The 20,169-nt window shown below is 39.5% G+C and overlaps 1 protein-coding gene across 1 annotated transcript in view; it reads left to right on the plus strand.

Moving 5' to 3' along the window:
• Positions 1 to 20,169, plus strand: part of CATSPERE (catsper channel auxiliary subunit epsilon) — an 86,105-nt gene that overhangs the window by 24,580 nt on the left and 41,356 nt on the right. Inside the window, exons 8-12 of the mRNA XM_059677309.1 lie at positions 2,414 to 2,520; positions 6,486 to 6,978; positions 12,859 to 13,333; positions 16,284 to 16,723; positions 17,857 to 17,915. Of these exons, the coding sequence (XP_059533292.1) occupies positions 2,414 to 2,520; positions 6,486 to 6,978; positions 12,859 to 13,333; positions 16,284 to 16,723; positions 17,857 to 17,915 (1,574 nt within the window). The remainder of the gene's footprint in view (positions 1 to 2,413; positions 2,521 to 6,485; positions 6,979 to 12,858; positions 13,334 to 16,283; positions 16,724 to 17,856; positions 17,916 to 20,169) is intronic.

The raw sequence follows: 20,169 nt of genomic DNA on the forward strand, positions 1-20,169 counted from the left end.
TCTTGGAGGCAGATACCTGACTTGAAACCTACAGTGTGGGTAGAGAAGAAAGGATATGAGTAGTTGCATAAGCGGAGACACAAAGGCAGATATTTATGTTACAACTAGAAAAATACTTTAAAAAATAATGCAAAAGTTCACACTAGCATAGTGAAATTTATTCTCTTATACATTACTAATAATGAAGTAAATTGTCATAGTCCTTTTAGAAATCATTTTGATAATATGTAGTATTCATAATTTTTTACCTAGTAATCACACTTCCAAGATCTAATCAAAAGAGAAATAGTCCTACCTGGCAGGCATGGCTCAGTGGTTGAGCGTTTACCTATGAACCAGGAGGTCAGGTCACATGCCTGGGTTTCGGGCTCGATCCCCAGTAGGGGGCATTCAGGAGGCAGCCAATAAATGATTCTCTCTCATCATTGATGATTCATTCATATTCTCTCTCTCTCTCCTCTCCTCTCCTCCTCCTCCTCCTCCTCCTCCTCCTCCTCCTCCTCCTCCTCCTCCTCCTCCTCCTCTTCCTCCTCTTGCTTCCTCTCTGAAAAAAAAATATATATGTACATACAAAGAGAAATAGTCTTAACTATGGAAAAGACTGTATATCTGATGGTGTTCATGGCAATAATATTAGCAATAGTGAAAAAATAAAACTACCTAAATGTCCAATAGAGGATTGTTAAGTCAATGATAATAATTAACTCAGTGGAATATCATGCTATCATTTATATAGACTTCTGTTTATATAACATGAATATATACCAGTAGCCTACATTTGATAAATTCTAATAAAATATACTCAATGTGTTTTTATATTTTTGATAATTTCTATGTGGTAATTTTTCTATATTTATAAAATTACCTTTAATGACCTGAACCACCCTTTTAATGAAAAATGTTTGTAAGTTTGTGGACATGATTGTCCTAACGTTTTCTTAGCCTATCCCTTTTTCTATCATCTTGTGTGTGTTGCTTATAATATTTTATTTCCATCTTATCCAAGCTACATTAAGAATGTTTCATTTACTCTTTGCCTTTACCGTTATATGAAAGATAGTTACGTTTAAAATTCTGAATAGTGAATACAATTTTCACAACCAAAAGAAAAATATATATGATTCTTTATTTACCAGGCAAACCTATATTTCTCTATCAAAATCATTAAATGTGTGTTTTTCAAGGAGGCCTTCTCTGACCACCATACCTACTCTTCAAAAATAGGTTGAGCCCTAACCGGTTTGGCTCAGCGGATAGAGCATCGGGCCTGCGGACTCAAGGGTCCCAGGTTCGATTCCGGTCAAGGGCATGTACGTTGGTTATAGGCACATCCCCAGTAGGGGGCGTGCAAGAGGCAGCTGATCGATGTTTCTCTCTCATCCATGTTTCTAACTCTCTATTCCTCTCCCCTACTCTCTGTAAAAAAATCAATAAAGTATATTAAAAAAAAATACGTTGAATCCTCCTATTGGGTGACCCTATAGTCCAGTGGTTTTCAACTTTCTGGCCCTTTAAATACAGTTTCTCATGTTGTGACCCAACCATAAAATTATTTTCCTTGCTACTTCATAACTGTAATGTTGCTACTGTTATGAATCGTCATGTAAATATCTGATATGCAGGATGGTCTTAGGCGACCCCTGTGAAAGGATCGTTCGACCGCCAAAGGGGTCGCTACCCACAGGTTGAGAACCGCTGCATAGTCCCAATGACGACACCCTTACTGAGGCTCATCATGGCAACCTCAAAGGCTCCTTTGTAGGTGGTTAACATATTTCTAGAAAATCAAACAGGAGCATTATTGGAGGATTAGGGCAGAAGGGAGCTACGGAATTCTAGACTCACCCTCATCTGATTTTTTTAGTTCTAGGGATTCCCCATAATAAAACTATTGTCTCTATTCTAAAAATACTTTATTAGGGATAATTCCAGTCAATTCAGCTGCTCCTTAAATCTCTGAGAAAAAGAGGGAGCATGTCATATCTGTCTATTACGGAGAGAATTTCTGTTAAACTCTCCAGATATCATTTGAAACCTGCCTTGAAAGAGAATGTTGCTTTGGAGTGACTCATGTAGAAATAATTCTAAGAGATTAGTTTTAGAAGCTCCATTATGTATTCCATTGATAGTAAAATTAAGGGTATTTATTTAGGGGTCCTCATAGTCTCAGTTCATTCAGTATTCTGATTGTGCATGGTATATTCAACATATTGGAAATTGTATTATGATTTCATTATAATTCATAAAATTCTAATGGGGAAGGGGGCCAGATGGTAGAAAAAAAGAAACCGGCACATTGAAAATGAGGTAAATTTATAAAGTGACTTAACTAAAATAATCGATGCAATATAACATGATGTAATTTCCAAGTAAATTTGGCTGTGAAAAGAGTAAAAATAATTTTTTTTTCCAGAATTCCTTTGTACTTACAAAGCTTTTTGCCACTTTGGGACAGAAGCCAGCCATACATACATTTCTGAAGAGAAGAATATATTATGCAGATGAAAAACTGGAGGATGGGTATTTAATTTTTAAAATTAAAAAGGGATTTTAAAACCCTGGTAAAATTTCATGGAATATTTGATGTGTAACTTCCAAGTAGATTATTTTATGATACAAAAAATTAACTAAGGTGATAATGAGAACTAGTTAACAACTCAGAAAATGCCAGTCACACTGCTGGATTCTATTCTCACAATTGTATTAAGAGCTAAACCTTCAGGAGGGTGGCACATCCTGGCAATACCTTAAAATGTTTCCTACCGATGTCACAGTTGTGCCACCACATACACGTAACTGCGCATCACAAATTCCACTTGAGAAGTAAAATCTGTTACTGTTAAGTTGGCAAGTTATAGTGAGCCTTTCTTAATCTGTTGTACCACCTAAGGCACAGTTCAAGGAGCTTATAACTAAAAAATACAATATGTACTTCTAATATGATGTTGAATAGGTGTAGAAAGAAGAGACATTTTGCTCTGTCCCTGTTATTAGGAGGAGAAGATATAGTTCCTCATCATTATGCTCTTGGTATTTTTTTTGTAGATGCTTCTTAATCAAGTTGAGGAAGTTCCCCTCTGTTGCTAGTTTGCTGAGAGTTTTTATCCTGAATGAGTGGTGGATTTTGTCAAATGCTTTTTATGCCAATTATTGATATGATTATCTGCTTTTTCTTCCTTAACCTTGAGGTGATAGATTACATTAGTTGATTTTTAAATGTTGAACCATATGTGCTTAACTGGAATAAGTCCCATTTGGTCTACATACATAATTATTTTTACACATTGTTGGATTCACCATGTCTGTAGCTTTATTGGTGATGTATTTACCTGATTGTGGTATTAGGGTAATATTTGCCTCATAAAATGAGTTGGGAAATATTCCCTCTGCTTATATTTTCTGGAAGAGATTGTAGAGAATTAGCATAACTTGTTCCTTAAATGTTAGAATTTACCAGTGAACCCATCTGGGCCTGCTGCTTTTTGTTTTGGAAGGTTATTAATTATTTATCAATTTTCTTTAATAGATATATCCCTAGTCACATAATCTATTTCTCCTTATATGATTTTGGTAGATTGTCTTTCAATTGGTCCATTTCCTCTAAGTTATCAAATTTATGGGCATAGAACTGTTAATAGTATTATTTTCTTATCCATTAATGCACATGAAATCAATAATGATGGCCTCACTTTCATCTGTGATCTTAGTAAATTGTGTCCCTTCTCTTTTTTTTTTTTTTAGCTCAACTGGAAAGTTTACCACTTTTATTGAACTTTACAAAGAACCAGCTTTTCTTATTGAGTTTCTCCATTGTTTTTGTTTTCAATGTATTGATTTGTGTTCTAATTTTTATTATTTTTCTTCTTCTCCCTGTAGGTTTATAATGCTTTTCTTTCTCTAGTTCCCTAAGATGAAAACTTAGATTATTTATTTTAGATTTTTTTCTTTTCTAATACATGCATTTGATGCTATAAATTTCCCTCTAAGCACTGCTTTCACTTCATTCCCCAGATTTTGGTAACTTGTATTTTCATTTAGTTTGAACTACTTAAAATTTCACTTGAGATTTCTTTCTTAACTGCGTGTTATTTTAAAGTGTACTGTTTAATCTCCAAATGCTTAGGGATTTTTTTAGCTATATTTCTGTTATTGACTTCTAGTTTAACTGTATTGTGTTTCAAGAGTTGACTTTGTATAATTTCTATTTTTTAAATATGTTTTTATTGATTTTTAGAGAGAGAGGAAGGGAGAGGGAGAGGGAGATAGAAGTATCGATGAATGAGAAAAAACATCGACTGGCTGCCTCCTGCATGCCCCATACTGGGGAATAAGCCAGCAACCCGGGCATGTGACCTGACTAGGAATTGAACCAATGACCTCTTGGTGCATGGGACCATGCTCAGTCCACTGAGCCACACCAGCTGGCTGACTTCTATTTTGTAAAATTTCTTAAGGTGTGTTTTATGACCCAGGATATGGTCTATCTTGGTGAATGTCATATGTGGGCTTGAGGAGAATGTGTATTTTGCCGTTGTTGGATGAAGTAGTCTTTAAACCAATTAGATCAGTTGGTTGGTGGTGTTTTTCCTTCAACTATGTCTTTACTGATTTTCTGCCTTCTAGATCTATCCATCACGGACAGAGGGATTTGGAAGTCACTATACTAGTGGATTTTTCTTGCATTCTCTATGATTTAGTAAGACATACATCTGGCAAAACTAATTTTTCAAAGCACAGGAATGTGGACACAAATGGAAACACAAAATAGGCCTGTAGCAGGTAGAGAAGGGGGAGGGAGAGACATACATTAACTTTCCAAGGTATTGGAATGTTCTGAGTCTGGATCTGGGTGACTACTACACAGGTAGGTGTTCACCTTAGTATGAGATTATTATAGCCAGTGGACAATGTAACAGCATGGTACTGGTGATTTTTTTGTAATTTTACTTGAAACAGATGTTAGAGTCAGAGGTGTGGTTTGTAAAAATCAGAGTTGCACTGATTTTCATGGTGGCGTGGCTTAGGACATAGAGGCTTGATGACAACCCTACAATTATTCCAACATGGGGTCCTCTTGACCTGGCAGGACCTCATTCTGAGTGGGCAGAATGCCATCACCACCAACCCAAGTGTGTGTGTTCATTGAGGAAATAGGAAACTAAAGAAGCATTTACTGACCATCTGCAGCCTGATGTGTCCGGGTGGGCCTGCTGAGAAACGCTCCTCAGAACTCTCCTTGACTTCTAAGATATATGTCCGAGTGCTTGTTTTCACGAATTCCTCTGTGTCCACTTCAAAAGATAAGACCCAGCCCTGTCAAATTTTAGAATACCAAGAAAAGAAGGGAAGCCCCTAAAAACGTATGGAAAGGCAAGCCATTTAAGTAACAAGGATCAAGGTGTCATTCTCATTAGTAACCCTAAATACAAACAGACTGGAGAAAAGGTCGTCCAAGCTCTGAAGTCTCTGCCCAGACAAACTATCAAACAAATGTGTTAAAGATATTTTGGGATTTCAGGATCTCAAAAACTTTATTTTCACGTGCACTTTGACAAAGAGTACTTACTGAAGAATATGTGTTAACAAAACAAGATCAAAGTATTGGACCCAGTAAATGGTGCTTCAACCCAGAGAGAAATGAAGGGAAATCCCAGCAAACAAGTGCTAGATTACCTCTGCATTCACCACATGGAAACCATTATGAAGGGCCATTTCAGCTACCTATTGGAAAAGTTAGAACACTAAACAAATTTTCAAAATAAAATGTTAACTCTAGGGAAAATATTGTAAATATATATTTATCAAAGAAAACAATGAGCATAATAACTGGCTCCGTAGTAAACAATATATGCATATTAGTAACAATATAAACACTATAGATTTAGGTAAACATTGTGACATTTGCAAGAAAAGATGATGCATCAGTGGGTATACACTATGGGAGATACTGTTTCATCTGTCATATAAGAAACCAATATGTAAAAATCACATTAAGAAGCAGTATAAGGATGTTTATTTGAGAATATGAAGGGGCATTAAGAGTCAAGGTTGTTCTCCTTCACCCAGCCAGTGGTGCTTGGTGGTTGAGCATCAGCCTATGAACCAGGAGATCATGGTTTGATTCCTGGTGAAGGCACATGCCCAGGTTGTGGGCTCCATTGCCAGTAGGGGGCGTGCAGAAGGCAGCTGATTGACAATTCTCTCTCATCCTGGATGTTGCTCTACCCCTTCTTCTTCTCTGATATCAATAAAAAACATTTATTTATTTTTTTAAAAAAAAACACATTGTTCTCCTTTGGAAACAAGAGTGAAGAACAAGGAGAAATCAGTAGCATTTTAATACTATTTGATTTATTTTACCCAGGTTCATGTTGATAAAAATTTTTTTTTAAAGTTTTAAAGATGATAAATGCCAGCACTTTGCAAGATGGATGGGAGCTGAGAAAGAGACCATGTAATTCTTATCCTTTCTGTTCTCTTCTTAGGGCCTGGCATATCTCACTACCAATGTCAGGAAAGGATATGATAAAAGAGATCAGAGGAAATCAGGTGACTTTTCAAGATTGCTTTGTTGCAGACATCCTTTTCCTGCTGGGCTTTCCTTGGTGGAAAATACCTGAGGTTCCTGGCTTTTTACCAATCTCTTCACCACTTGGTAGTCAGTTAATAACAGTCTGGGATGCCTGTGCTCCATCATCTATTGTTCTGGTAGCCGATATGGAGACCTTTCAAACCAACGATTCATTTCGTACTTGGACCAGAATCAGAGTGCCTCCAAACATCCTGACTGACGAAGAAAGAAGCAATGTGTCTGATGTGAACCTATCCCGTGATGGGATATTTTTTTTAATAAATGGTATCCTCTATCTAAAAAGTTCAACCAGATTTGCAAAACTGGGAAGAAAGGAAAATCTTCCTGAAGGTGAAATTATTGGCATTACAACAAGAAAATGGTGTTGGGTCAATTATTTATCGAAGGTTAGTAAAATAGTACATATATGTATTTATACTTACACATTTAGATATTCACCATACCTTTTAATTCAATGAAATATTAGGCTATACTCTGCAGTTTTTTTTTGCTGAGTTATTTTCCATGGATGTCAATAGCTCTATCTTCCTGACTTAACTTCTCAGAGCCCTTACAGAGCTATACATCCAACAACAGAGAATAAAATGAATCTTGTGAGTTATTGAGCAGTGTCACTTAGTCATATTATGAGAGTTTTGTTTTGTCTTTTCACAGGCAAAAGGTCAAAAAGTTATTTTCCCCAAACCAAAACTCCATGTGCTCTCAAAAATGAATTAAGTCTTTAATTTCTGACAATAGAGTGAATAAGATATCCTTAAGCTAGAGCATTACAAAACACCTGAAATGCTGCATAGAAATTTTTAAACTTCTTTAGGCACATAACTGGGCTTCTGTGGAAGTAAGGACAATTCCAAGAGGAAAGTGGAGTCCTGGAGCACTAATTCAGAGACATAAGCCAATGCCAAAATCTCGCCTCCCGAGGCCGGTGCTGGTCCCAAGCATTTAGACATTTGGTCCTTAGGAACTAAGCCTGGCACCTGAGCAAGGGAGGGCATCTGGTAATTTTTTGCATTAAACACGAACCTTCCAAAATTTCCCAACATAATTAAACGTATCTCAGTTTTAACTCTTAAGAGGCCAGAAAACGTCTGTCTTTGGAATTCATGACCCAAAACCAGCCCACATGGACTTTGGGGCCCAAATTCACAGTGGGCCAAGAAATAGCAAGCCTAGTGCCAGGCAGAAGCAAACACAAATCCTTCCTGGAGGGACAAACCATAAGGTCAGGCTTTGGAAATTTTCCACAAATAATATTCTGGCAAAATTGGGCTCATACTCAAAAATGGCAAAATATCTGAAGAAATAAGGTGTCACAGGAGTCAGCAGAAACAAGAAAGAGCAGAGTCAACCCTGCAAGGACATCAGATATTGGGACAGACAAATATGAAATATTTTTATTGGATTTAAATAAATTGAAAAGAAAATAGAAAACATTTTTTTAAAAGTCTATCAAATAGCAAGGCAATGAGTAATACTAAAAGCAAGGAATTCATTACCATAAAATTTAGGATATCTTATTCACTCTACATCTTTTATCCTGAAAGGAAAGATGTAGTGATTGGGAAACAGTATCAGTGGCATTTGGGAGTTCTGACGAGATTCCATTTGTTAGATTCTGCTTTGTGATAAGTCTTTTAGCTACATATATTTCCATTTGGTCCATTTTCTGTATGTGAATTCTATTTCAAAATATATTAATATGTAAAAATAAATGTTGAAATATAACATTTCATGTAATAAACTTAGATAAAACTAATAACTGAAATATAAAATTCAATGGAAAGCTTAAATAGGAGATTGCATACAACAAAAATAATTAAATTGTAAATTAGATAAGAAAGTAAACAAAATGAAAAGATGAGAGAAAATGGGATGGAAAACAAACAAAAACAGAGAGTAGAAGAGAAAGATGAATGAAAAAGAGAAAATCCAGTATACATCTAACCAGAATTCCAAAATAAAAGTTTAGATAGAATGGGAAAGAGCTGAGAATTTTTCAGAGTTAAATAAAGATATCAATAGTCAGTCCTGAAATACTAATAAATTCTGATTGATATAGGAAAAAAGAAAGCCCACTGAGACATAAAATAATGATATTGCACGATATCAGAAACTAATAGATACCAAAAATATTCAAACAGGAAATACAAATTATAAACAAAGAATACAACTATTAGATGATATGAATGGAAGTCAGAAGATTGTGAAATACTTAAATAACTGAGGTAAAGTTCTTGTTGGCCCTCAGGGTGGGGCCAAAGTAAGCTTACAGTTGTTGGTATGGAAAAGATACAATAATTAATGAATAATACAAGAATAAACTCTATGTTTTGCATACTCACAGCTATAAACCTAGTTTTGCCCAACCCTGTATTTACCTGTTGAGGTTCAACTGAGCTTCTTGGATTTCGGGGGTCATGTACTTTACTAATTGGGGGATGTCAGAGCAGGATCTAATTCTAGTGGGAGAGCTTACTCCTAAATCGTGCTCATAGCACTAATTGTGAGAGCACTCACTGCTCTATTCTGCTGACTAGTCCAAGTGTGGGAGTACAGGTCCTGATCCTGCCCTACTATGCTAACTGTTGGGTCCCAGCCAACCCTGCTCCTGGCTGGACCTTCTTGGACGCAGGGTAGTAGACAGAGAAGCCATGAGAAGTTGTTGGTGTTTAAGAATGAGTGTCTATTACAGAAGCTAGTGGCCATAAAACCATTAGACAAAACAGTTCTTCAGAACAGTCCCATACAGGCAGCTAGCCACACACCAGCTGATGAACAAATACATCTTTCTCACATAGTAGCAGTAGCCTCTGTACTCACTACTACTATCTGAGCAGCTGCATGCTGCCTCTGGACCAGCGGTTCTCAACCTGTGGGTTGCGATCCCTTTTGGGGTCGAATGACCCTTTCACAGGGGTCACCTAAGAGCATCGGAAAACACATATATAATTACATATTGTTTTTGTGATTAATCACTATGCTTTAATTATGTTCAATTTGCAACAATGAAAATACATCCTGCATATCAGATATTAACATGGCAATTCATAACAGTAGCAAAGTTAGTTATGAAGTAGCAACGAAAATAATTTTATGGTTGGGGGTCACCACAACATGAGGAACTGAATTAAAGGGTCGCGGCATTAGGAAGGTTGAGAACCACTGCTCTAGACCCATAGCCTCACATAGTAGCGGCACCTGAGCTCTCCCCTACGCAGCCTCAGTAGCCTCTCTAGTCTCTCCATTCTTTTCCACACACTAGCTGGTCAGTAACGTATTATATCACTTAGACAAAAAGAGGCCTTTTGCCAACAGTGATACCAATCATTTGGGTTATAGAAGGGCACAGTCTTCGGACACCCTGATTAAGATTCCCATGCTCAGAGTGGCCTTGGCCATCCGGCATACTGTAAATGGGGCCTTTCACACTCTAATTGGCCTTGACTAACCGGCAACTCTGGCATGGTTCCCACAGATGTTCTTGGACATTATCTCTTCCAATATTTCTTGTGCACCATTCTCTTTTCTTCTTCTAGGATTCCAAAAACACATACATGAGACCATTTAATATTGTCCCAGAGATCTCAGACCACCTCTTTATTGTTTTTCACTCTGCTTCTATCTTTGTACTTCAGTTTGTATACATGCTCTTCACTTTCTTCAAGTTCACTGCTTCTTTTTTTTTACATATTTTTTAATTGATTTCAGAGAGGAAGGGAGAAGTAGGAAGAGATAGAAATATCTATGATGAAGAGAATCATTGATTGGCTGCCTCCCTGCATGCTCCCCACTGGAGATCAAGTCCACAACCCAGGCATATGCCCTTCTCCAGAATCAAACCTGGGACCCTTGGGTCCGCAGGCCGACGCTCTATCCGCTGAGTCAAACTGGCTAGGGCAAGTTCACTGCTTCTTTTCCTCTGCTTTTCCCAGATCACTCTGAAATTTATCTAATAATGTACTCATTCCTGACAACATATTTTTTATTTCTAACATTTCCATTTTCTTCTTTTCTATCATTTACATGTCTCAGCTGATTCCCCATCTCTGCACTCATGTTGCCTCTTTCCCACTAGTTCAGCGTTTTTATCATGGTTATTTTCTTGTTAGCCATGCTTGGTATCTTAACACTGACAACTTTACAACTGAGCCACCAGCATTCCAAACCATGGGAGCGCTGTCTCTGCTGTATAGCCTAGCTGTCAGCTTTATTTATTTTTTTTTTAATCACCGAGGGATATCTTTCCTCTCTCATCTCCCCTGGATTTGTGTGCCTTGGCGGACCTGTCTTTCTCTCCTGCTTCCCTCTCCCCGTCTTGGCAGGGGACTGCTTTACCACTTAGGTAAAGGCCAAACGTGTCTCAGAGGGGAAGTTTCTCTCCGCCCTCTTATCCCACTCCCAGCCTATGAACCTGAGAATCCAGAATGCAGATGATTTCTCTCAACTTTGCTGCCTTGCTGCCTGCCCCCTGCCTGTCTTCAGAGGGTTCTGTGTTACTAGGGTCCTTCAGCCTGGCCTGCAGGGATCGGGCCAAAACTGGCTCTCTGATACTCCCAAGGGGTCCTGGATTGAGAGAGGGTGGTTCCCGGGTGACGCACCCCGGAATCAGCTCCCTCCTCTCTGGCTCCAGGTGCGTCACCCGAGAACCACAGCTGCCAAGTCATCACAGCTTGGCAACTCCTGCGTTGTGTCTGCCCCCTGGTGGTCATTGTGTGTAATAGCTACCAGGAGGTCTGGGCCGGTCTTAGGCTTTTATATATATAGATAGTTGCAAGAGGCCCTGAATGCTTCAAAGGGATCCCCCAGCTCCCCTGCCTTGCCCCAAGCCCTTTGGTGAATTACACCCAAGCATTAAGTGAAGGTCTATAGGAGAGTTTGTGGGTGAGTGAAAACTCACCCCCTGGCTGGGGTCCCTGGGATTCCCATCTGTCATATTTATAGCGTAGTCCTCTTCCCATCCCTCTGCCAAGAATGAGAATAGCTGTGCGTCTTTTCTGTGAAGGGCTCATTTTGTTTCCAATCTGTTTCCTCGTTGAGGTTGTTTCACAGTCTTTTCCAGCAGCATGAGCTCTAGACTTTAAGTTGAATCTATATTTGATAAAAATACTTTTTACTCCAAATAGTCTTAGTGTCTTTCTTTGGTTACCAGTTTGATATCTTTCTACAGCCGATTTGAGTATAGACAAGATGTGCCCAGAAGACTCCTTGTAGTGGTCATGAACATAGGAGTTACATTTTATATAAAAACCCCTAAGAATTAGACACAGCTGGAGAAGGGCCCACTGAATGAAATTAGGACCCCTGAATTTCAGATGTCGTCTCCAGATATCCTTTTTCTCTAACAGACTGGGTCCACAAAAGGGAAGTATTGATTTGTTTAAAGTTTTAATTTCTCTCTTCCCTTTATCTGATAACCAAAGAAGCTAGAATTCAAAAACCAATGTAATGTTTGAGGTGTCATTATAGATTGATCTTAGTAAACAGCAAGATCACAGGGCTACTCCTGACCAGAGTAAATACACAGGAAAAGAGAAGATCCATAGTCTTTGAGGAATTAAAAGGGAATTAAGATTAATTATTTCTACTGATAAAAACTAAAATTACTGGAATAATTTTTTAAAATATTTTTTTATCAATTTCAGAGAGGATGGAAGAGGGAGAGAGATAGAAACATAAATGATGAGAGAGAATCATTGATCACCTGCCTCTTGCACGCTCCCCAGTGGTGACCAAGCCTGCAACCCGGGCATGTGGCCTTGACTGGAATCGAACCTGGAACCCTTTGGTCCACAGGTCGACGCTCTACCCACTGAGTCAAACTGGCTAGGACAGGATAATTTCTTTATATTGTAATATGACATATTTCTATGCCATATATTTCTGTGCCTGAAGTATTTTTCAGAAATATACTAAAAAATAAACCATTCTAGTTATTATGTTTTACTTTTATTATTATTTTTTAAATATATTTTATTGATTCTTCACAGAGAGGAAGGGAGAGGGGCAGAGAGTCAGAAACATCAATGAGAGAGAAACACCGATCACCTGCCTCCTGCACACTCCCCACTGAGCATGTGCCCGCTACCAAGGCACTCGCCCCTGACCAGAATCAAACCCGGGACCCCTGAGTCCGCAGGCCGACGCTCTATACACTGAGCCAAACCGGTCAGGGCTATGTTTTAATATAGCAAGTTAGAAGACAGGAATTGTTGGACTAGCCCTAAAATTGAAGATATTCTAATTATTGTCTATTTTCCACTTTCCAGGCTAATAAAAGAAGCAGCATGGCAATCTGGACAAAAAATGAACTTTATCTTGGATATGCTTATCTTCAATTTGTCAAAATAATAGATACTAAAAGACTGGGGGAAATCCTACATATACCCCCGATTGCTACTCTGAGTATACACAATATTGTGTATACGGCACACCCTTTGGAACTTGGCTTATTGTTAAATTTCTGTGTTACATGTAATGTCATGAAACAAATTCACCTAGTGATATATAATGAAGATTCAGAACAGTGGGCACACAAAGACTTTTCATTAAACGTCACGATTGACAGTGTTGTAACTCCATATTTTCTGTATTCATCAATACCAGAATTAATAGTATGGGACAAACACAGGATCTACTATTTTTATGACAATTTCACAACGAATGGAGTTTTACAGACACCTACAGAATTTGGGAATTTGTCAAAATTATCACATGACAGTATTATTCATGGTGCTTTTCTAGGTGAGCCATTCTCATTGTGCAAAAACTAGTGTTGATTTCGTAATAGATGACTTTCTTACAAAGATGTAGCAAAACTAAACGCACGTTAAGTATTGATAGGTAAAGGTGCACTTCTTACCACCTAAAAACGGGTATCAGATTCTACTAACATTAACTGTGATCTTACACAGCAAACTGGCAAACTCACGTTCTTTTTTTCAGAGGTTCGTTTTGGTCCATCAGCAGATACGAAATAAGCAATTTACGTGTGCATTTTCAGTGTAGGAGGTGATACGGTTTTATTGTTTCCCTAGGGCTCCTGTAACAAACTACACAAACTGGGTGGTTTAATACAACAGAAATGTACTGTCTCCTAGCTCTGGAGGCGAGAAGTCTGGCATTCCCAATCTCTACCTTTGTCATCACATAGCATTCTCCCTGGGTCTTCACATGCCATCTTGTTTTAAGGACAACAGGAGTCCCCCCGCCCTCCCTCCAGTATGCCCTTGTCTTAACCAAGCACAGTTGTAATGACCCTATGTCCAAAAAAAGGGCACATTCTGAAGTCGTAATGAGAGTTAGAACTTCATTGTCTTTTTTTGGGGAGGGGGGCAGGGTACAAAAGTCAATGTAGAACAGGTAGAGTTGAATGGACCTGTATTTGAAGCCAACTTTCCAGGCCTCGGTTTTCTGATCTAGAATATAGGACTGCTATTATAATTAGGTAAGGAAGGGATTGTATACAAAATGCTTAGCATAATACTGGACAGGGGTAAACCTCTTAATAGTACAGGTGTACCTCGTTTTATTGTGCTTCTCTTTATAGACTTCACAGATTCTGCATTTTTAAAAAATTGAAAGAAAGAATCTCTCCCAGCAAAAAGTCACAACTTGCTGAAGGTTCAGATGATGATTGGCATTTTTTAGCAATAAAGTATTTTTTAATTAAAGTATGTATATTTTTTAGACATAATATTACAGCATACCTACTAAACTACAGTATAGTGTACACATAACCTTTTTCAATTATTCTTGGCGTACAATATTAGCTTGAGGTAGACAACATGGCGGTAGACACCTGTATCTTACAAAGTGACCACCTCAAGTCTAGTACCCATCTGGCTCCATACACAGTTATTACAGTGTTATTGACTATATTCCCTATGCTGTACTTTACCTCCCCATGACTATTACATAAGAGCAAAAAAATTTTTTGAGATTTTTACATTTTATATATCATCAGTTTGTGAGTTCTGCAATTACCTTTTTCATTCAACAGAGATCTATTTTGTTACGTCATTACCCACATCTTTCTCCCCTTCCACCTTGCGAAGTTTCCAGAAACATACACAAAGCACAAGAGGCCAAGAATCTGGATGGACTTTTTTGCCAAAAGCAAACAAAACAATTAAATGTATAAAGAAATCTCAGTTATCTGAGAAAAGTTATGTAGTCATGGTATTGCCCCAATCACTTTGCCACCACAGCTTTGACCACCCCCCACACGCACTGGCAGGACCATGAAAACACTGGAGTTTGATTCCTGTGTTGTTGCCTTGGCATTGAGAGCATTTTATCCTTGCAGCTTCACTAAAACACTGAAAAATATTCCAGGCTTCATATTAACCTCACCTGTCTACGTAACGATTTCAGGAACTTTATTATACTGTAGAATTCCTACTGAGAAGGTAATAATTATATGGGAGCTTAACTTCATAAGGAAATGTATGTTGACATTGATGTTCAAGTATTCTGATCTTTTAAAACATTGGTATTGCTGATTTAGGAGTTTAATTAGAATGTAGTTGATGGAAATTTGTGAAAAGATCACTTTTATTCAGTTTCCAAATGTAAGATGCAGAAGCACAATACACTCTGAACCTCCCTGGCTCTGACTTCACCTTCCTCCTTTCAGCCAGTCCTTTCTGGGTGTTGTTTTATGGAAATTAAGGAAAGTACACCCCTAGAAATGTGGCCCACAAAGAATGTTGTATCTGAAAAGAAAGCTATGAAATCAACTACCTGTTCACTTTACAGATAAAGCTATAGAACCAAAGAGGTTAAGAGACTTACTGTCTATGAACCTCTAAGACTTAAACATAATACCCTATTAAGAGAGGAAAACTTGTTATTATTTAAAGAGTGAACATGAAGAAGTGCCAGCCCCAACCCCGTTCTTCATCCCTATTATATTCTTCTAGGACTGACATACCCAGATACCACAGAGTAGGTGGCTTAAACAATAGAAATCTGGAGGCTAGAAGTCCAAGATCAAGGTGTCATCAAGGTGGTTTCTGATGAGGACTCTCTTCCTGGATTGCAGATGGCAGCCACCTTCCCCCTGTGTCCTCATCTGGCCTTTCCTCTGTGTGCATGCAGGGAAAGAGCTGGGGGAGAGGGAGAGAGACATCTGGTGCCTTTCCTTCTCTTATGAGGACACCAGTCATATAGGAGTAGAGCCCCACCCTTATCATTTAATCTAAATAACCTCCTTAAAGACTCTATTTGTGTGTGTGTGTGTGTGTGTGTGTGTGTGTGTGTTTCTGCCCGGTTCCTTAAAGACTCTTATCTCCAAATACAGTCACAATGGGAGTTAAGACTTCAACCTGTGCATTTGAGAGGGGGACATAATTTAGTCTATAATACAATGCTTCCTAATAATGCCATTCTTGTGCCCATTCTCATTTAATACACATTAGTAAGCTCTTTTTTTCTCTATAAATGCTGTGATATATACGTGATATAGTGAATGCAAGCAGAAAGGTGTCCAGGAAAAACCTACTGTACTGTGAAGTGGAAGAGAAGTTATTGTGTGACGTTGTAGGTTTGTGCCTGCACACCCTAATTTTCTCAAAGTACATAAATACTCAGTCATTATAAACAAGATTATTTTGGTTAAAAGTCCACTTAAATAAAAGAGCATGGATTTATGGTTACTTAGAATAACAAATGTCTCTCTCTTTTTTTCCAGATTACTATGGAAATATCTTGGTAAAAATGGAAAATAATATCTTGTTTTATTTCAAGATTAATATTAGAGATGCAGTGAAGCTACATTTATGGACAAACACTTTAACAAAATCAGCATTTTTCTGGAATTTATTTGGTGAAATGAATTTTGTACATGTTTTGGGAAATGGCACACTATATGTACAGGAATATCCCATAGGTCTGGAAGTACGAAGTATAACTTTCAAAACAAAAGAAAAATGTCCCTTTGTGGCATTTCATAATAATATTCGTATTTTTTACCTCTTGGACAAAGGAGAGAGCCTGTCAGTTTGGGCTCAAATAGTCTACCCAGAAAATAATGGTTTGTATATTATTATGGAACCTTATGGCCCAAAACTATTAGAAGTGAAATACAAAGTTCAGTATGAAATTGCTTCAGGATTCTGCACTAAAACCCTGGTAAGTTATTAGTTTAAAATGTCCTTTGATTTTAGTAAATGTAAAAGCATAATGTTAATATTCTTTAAAACAGACTTCCCTTCTAGGTTTAGCTTGGAACATGTTGAGAAACATACATGTTTTTTGAAATATATATTTTATTGATTTTTTACAGAGAGGAAAGGAGAGGGACAGAGAGTTAGAAACATCGATGAGAGAGAAACATCGATCAGCTGCCTCCTGCACACCCCCAACTGGGGATGTGCCCACAACCCATGTACATGCCCTTGACCGGAATCGAACCTGGGACCTTTGAGTCTGAAGGTCAACGCTCTATCCACTGAACCAAACCGGTTAGGGCGAATCTACAATCTTTTGTGATCAAGTTGAAGGTTGTGAAAGTCATTACATGGAAAATACATCAAGTTCCATGTTCAAGGAAAGGAACTACTGTTAATGTGTGTGGTGTGTGTGTTTATATATAAATATATATAAAAGTATAAGGGAAAAAAGTTTAAGGACCTAGGGATGTAATTGCCATACTTTAAAAATTTGTGGCTTATCATTTTCTTCCTCTAATATCATATATGTTCTGTAAATGACTGTACCTTAGAATATAGCAACCTTTTGAAATACTGAAAATTAAGATGAAACATGGAATCAAATAGCAAGAACTTATGCAAATAGCAAATGGACATTTCTTTTAAATGACTCAAAAACTACAGAGGAAAGGTTCAGGCAAATAATTCCTCAGAGTCTCAGAAATTACAGACAAGATGATATCTGTAATCACTTAAAACCTTCAGGGGGGAAAAAATGGTCCAGAAACAAGGTTAGCAAAAAACAGAAAAGTGAAAAGTCTATACTCACGATATAAATAAAACTAATATTGTAATGACAAAAGTCAAATGAAGAGAGAGAGAGAAGCAAAGAAATAAAAAGACTATGATAACATAAAATTAAAAGGAAAATGTAACATAGTGAATCTAATGTGTTTCTAAGCTTGAGTTTCTAAGATAGTAAAGAAAAATTTAAGAATGCCAAATGTATTATTTTTTCCACCTAAAGAAAGATTTAAATCTGTCTTGAAAGTATCCATTTTCCCCATCCCCAATTTTCCTGCTTTACAAAAACTTTTTTACTTTCTTTTTCAGTTCATAACATTTTTTCAGAATGTAAATTATCAGGCGGTAGATGATTACTTCAAGCTGCAGTGAGTATGACTTTTAGAAGAACCTGCTCATGCTAAATACGCTATTGGGGTTCTCGATTTGTGGCTATCCTTTTATTTAAAGGTCCTCATATCCTTTTAAATATCCAGATTGGAAATTCCTTGAAGTGTCTGGATAGATGTGAAATCGGTATTGTGTGTGAAAATGTAGAAGATTCCTTGTGGCTAAAGGGAAACAATGACCTATTGGAAGGTTGCATCCAATTGAAGATGCAAAAAAAGGGGGTGCTATTTCTTGATTCAGTACTTTTCAAGCATGTTTACCCTTCATTCCCAATCCAAAGTCTTTACATACTATCCTTAAGCAAAAACTAGAATGCTAATGTTCCCAAAAGTCTTCAACTAGGAGTAGAATCAGATAAAAAGCCATCTTTGACTCCTGGAATAAGGTAGCACCTAAGCACTTAATTTCTGGAGGAAGACAACCAACTTGGAATTGTATCTTAAGGCATTTATATGTTTACTAGAGGCCTGGTGCACAAAATTCCTGCACAAGGAGGCAGTCCTTCAGCCTGGCCTGCACCCTCTCCAATCCAGGACCCCTTGGGGGATGTCCTAAACTGGCAGTCAGACATCTCTCTCACAATTCAGGACCGCTGGCTCCTAACCACTCACCTGCCTGCCTGCCTGATCACCCCTAACCACTCTGCCTGCCGGCCTGGTCACTCCTAACCGCTCTCCGCTGCCAGTCTGGTCACCCCTAACTGCTCTCCCCTGCCAGCCTGATCGCCTCTAATCACCTCTGCCTCGGCCCCCGCCACCATGGCTTTGTCAGGAAGGATGCCTGGTCTAATTAGCATATTACCCTTTTATTAGTATAGACTAGAGGCCCGGTACACAAAAATTTGTGCACTCGTGGGGGGGGGGAGGCCCTCAGCCCGGCCTGTGCCCTCTCGCAGTCTGTGACCCCTCATGAGATAACGACCTGCTGGCTTAGGCCTGCTCCCGGGTGGCAGAGGGCAGGCCCAATCCCTAGGTGCAGCCCCTGGTCGGGCTCAGATCAGGGCCAATTGGGGAGTTGGGGCGCCGACCCTTGTCACCCACAGAGCAGGGCCCATCAGGGGGTTGGGGAGCTCCCCCCTGTCACGCACAGAGCAGGGTTGATCAGTGGGTTGGGGAGCTCCCCCCTGTCACGCACAGAGTAGGGCCGATAGGGGAATTGGGGCACCGCCCCCTGTCACTCACAGAGCAGGGCCAATCAGGGGGTTGGGGCGCCGCCACTGTCACACTCAGGGCAGGGCCGATGGGGAGGTTATGGCTCTACCCCGTCACACACAGAGCAGGGCCTTTGGGGGGGGGGGTTGGGGCGCCACACCCTGTCACACACAGAGCTGCAGGGCGATCAGGGGGTTGGGGCGCTCCCCCCTATCAGGCACAGAGCAGGGCTGATCAGGGGGTTGGGGCACCTTCCCGTGTCCCGAACAGAGCAGGGCAGATAGGGAGGTTGTGGCCCTGCCCCCCTGTCACACACAGAGCCGCAGGGCGATCAGGGGGTTTGAGCGCTGCCCCCTGTCACGCTGATCCTGGTGCCGGGAGGCATATTACCCTTTTACCAAATAGGATAGAGGCCTGGTGCACAGGTGGGGGCTGGCTGGTTTGCCCTGAAGGGTGTCCTGGATCAGGGTGGGGGTCCCCACTGGGGTGCCTGGCCAGCCTGGGTGAGGGGATGATGGCTGTTTGCAGCTGGTCACACACCCTTCAGGGTGGGGGTCCCCACTGGCGTGCCTGGCCAGTCTGGGTGAGGGGCTGAGGGCTGTTTTCAGGATGGCAGGTGACTGAAGCTCCCAACCGCTCCTTTTTTTCTTTTTCTTTTTTATTCTGGGCCAGCTTAACTCTGGCTCCAGCTCTGAGGACTCTGCTGCTGAAAGCAGGTATTTGGTTTGTTTGTGTTCTATAATCGAAACACTGTATCAACTCAAGCTCTGAGATCCCGGCGGGCTGAAAGCAGGTTTCTGGGGTTTTGTTTATCTTCTATATTTGTAACAATGTTTCAAACTGCAAGCTCAGAGGCCGGCAAGGCAGGCGGGGAACATTGGTTTCCTCCGTCACTGAAGCAAGCAAGTCTCATGTTAGCTTCAAGCTGCCTGGCTGCCGGCCGCCATCTTGGATGGCAGTTAATTTGCATATCGCCCTGATTAGCGAATGGGAAGGGTAGCGGACATATGAATAATTACCATGTTTCTCTTTTATTAGATAGGATTAGAGGCCCGTTGCAGGGAGATTCCTGCAAGAATAG

This window comes from Myotis daubentonii, chromosome 20, assembly GCF_963259705.1.
Source record: "Myotis daubentonii chromosome 20, mMyoDau2.1, whole genome shotgun sequence".
In the NCBI taxonomy this organism is placed as follows: domain Eukaryota; kingdom Metazoa; phylum Chordata; class Mammalia; order Chiroptera; family Vespertilionidae; genus Myotis; species Myotis daubentonii.